The sequence below is a fragment of the Nicotiana attenuata genome, chromosome 3, assembly GCF_001879085.1.
Source record: "Nicotiana attenuata strain UT chromosome 3, NIATTr2, whole genome shotgun sequence".
Classification (NCBI taxonomy): domain Eukaryota; kingdom Viridiplantae; phylum Streptophyta; class Magnoliopsida; order Solanales; family Solanaceae; genus Nicotiana; species Nicotiana attenuata.
The window spans coordinates 64235163-64237240 of record NC_031991.1 but is presented as its reverse complement, the minus strand read 5'-3'; the positions used below and the strand labels follow the sequence as shown (position 1 = coordinate 64237240).

The window sequence follows — 2078 nt, the reverse complement described above, 5'->3', positions numbered from 1 at the left end:
AAGCTTCATATGGAGCCATTTGAATACTCGACTGGTAACTATTATTATAAAAAAACTCTGCGAGCGGTAGAAACTGATCCCATGACCCTCCAAAATAAATGACACAAGAGCATAACATATTCTCCAATATCTGGATAGTGCACTCGGATTGCCCCTCCGTCTGAGGGTGAAAAGCTGTGCTCAACTCAACCTGAGTACCCAACTCTCGCTGTACAGACCTCCAAAATTGTGAAGTAAACTGAGTGCCCCGATCTGAAATGATGGATACCGGGACACCATGCAAACGAACAATCTCCCGGATATATATCTCTGCCAACCGCTCTGAAGAGTAAGTAGTACAGATAGGAATGAAGTGCGCGGACTTGGTCAGCCGATCTACAATTACCCAGCTAGCATCGAACTTCTTCAAAGTCCGTGGGAGACCAACGACAAAATCCATGGTGACCCGCTCCCACTTCCACTCTGGAATATCCATCCNCTCTATCTTCTTCGGGTCGACCTGAATACCCTCGCTGGACATCACGTGCCCCAAGAAAGCCACTGAACTGAGCCAAAACTCACATTTGGAGAAATTTGCATAAAGCTTCTCCTCTCTCAACCTCTGCAACACCACTCTTAAATGCTCCGCGTGCTCCTCCTGACTACGCGAGTACACTAGAATATCATCAATGAAGACTATAACAAATGAGTCGAGATACGGCCGGAACACACTGTTCATCAAATGCATGAACACTGCTGGGGCATTGGTCAGCCCGAAAGACATCATCAAGAACTCATAATGACCATATCGGGTCCTGAAAGTTGTCTTAAGTATATCTGAGTCCCTGATCTTCAACTGGTGATAACCTGAGCGAAGATCAATCTTGGAGAATACTCTCGCTCCCTGAAGCTGGTCGAACAAATCGTCGATACGAGGCAAAGGATACTTGTTTTTAATTGTTACCTTGTTCAACTGCCTGTAATCAATGCACATTCTCATCGTGCCATCCTTCTTCTTCACAAAAAGAACCGGCGCACCCCACGGTGACACACTAGGACGAATGAACCCCTTATCCAGGAGTTCCTGAAGCTGCTCCTTTAACTCCTTCAACTTCGCCGGTGGCATACGATATGGTGGAACAGAAATGGGCTGAGTGCCCGGCACCAGGTCAATACCAAAATCTATATCCCTGTCCGGTGGCATGCCCGACAGGTCTGCAGGAACACAGTCGGGGAAATTCCTACNCCCTCAGCACCACTGAAAGTAGGAGGCTGGAGTCTGCCAAACCTCTCCAATCTACGCTGCTCATCCTCTGGCAAATTGGAGCTAGTAACCCTGAGTAGCTGCCACCGGCTGGGCTAGTGGTGCCTCCGGTGTCTGCAATCCCTGAACCACCGGATCGGGTGTGCGGGCGATAGGAGTCTGAGAGCCTCCCGATGCTTGAGAGGTGGCTACGGCAGTAGAGATCACGACCGCCTGAGCAAGACTCGTACATACTGTCAAAATCTGGGCCAAAGTCTCCTGAAGACCCGAAATCACAATGGGCACACCTGGTGCCTGAGCTGGTGCTGCTGGAGTGTCCACAATTGGGACCTGCTCCTGAACTGGGGCAGCTGGTGGATCAGCAGGTGTTGCCCCAGCTGCCGTGGGGGCTACACCTCAGCCCCTACCACGGCCTCGACCACGTCCTCGGCCTCTAGTGGCTCCAGTTGTTGGTACTGGTGGTCGTCCATCCTGATCGGTCGCTCGTGTCCTCAACATATGTGAGAGAATAGAATAGCAGAAGATTAGTACTCGGATCAACAAATTCGCACGACAAGAATTTCAAGAATACGGAATTCCTATAGGTTCTGCAGCCTCTCGAGGATAAATACAGACGTCTCAGTACCGATCCGCGAGACTCTACTAAACCTGCTCATGACTCGTGAGACCTATGTAACCTAGGCTCTGGTACCAACTTGTCACGACCTTAAACCCGAACCCGGTCGTGATGGCGCCTCTTGTGAAGACAATGCCAGCCGACACACTTCTAATTCACTTTAAGCAATTAAATAAATAAATACTAAGTCGTTAACAGAAATAAAATCCCAAAATAACA

General features: G+C 49.2%; 1 protein-coding gene across 1 annotated transcript; it reads right to left on the bottom strand.

The window, feature by feature from the left end:
* On the bottom strand, window positions 554-973 carry LOC109224726 (RNA-directed DNA polymerase homolog; the record flags this gene model as incomplete). Its single annotated transcript, XM_019389250.1, has 1 exon — window positions 554-973. A coding segment is annotated over exon 1 (420 nt), but the record flags the coding sequence as incomplete, so codon positions are not given.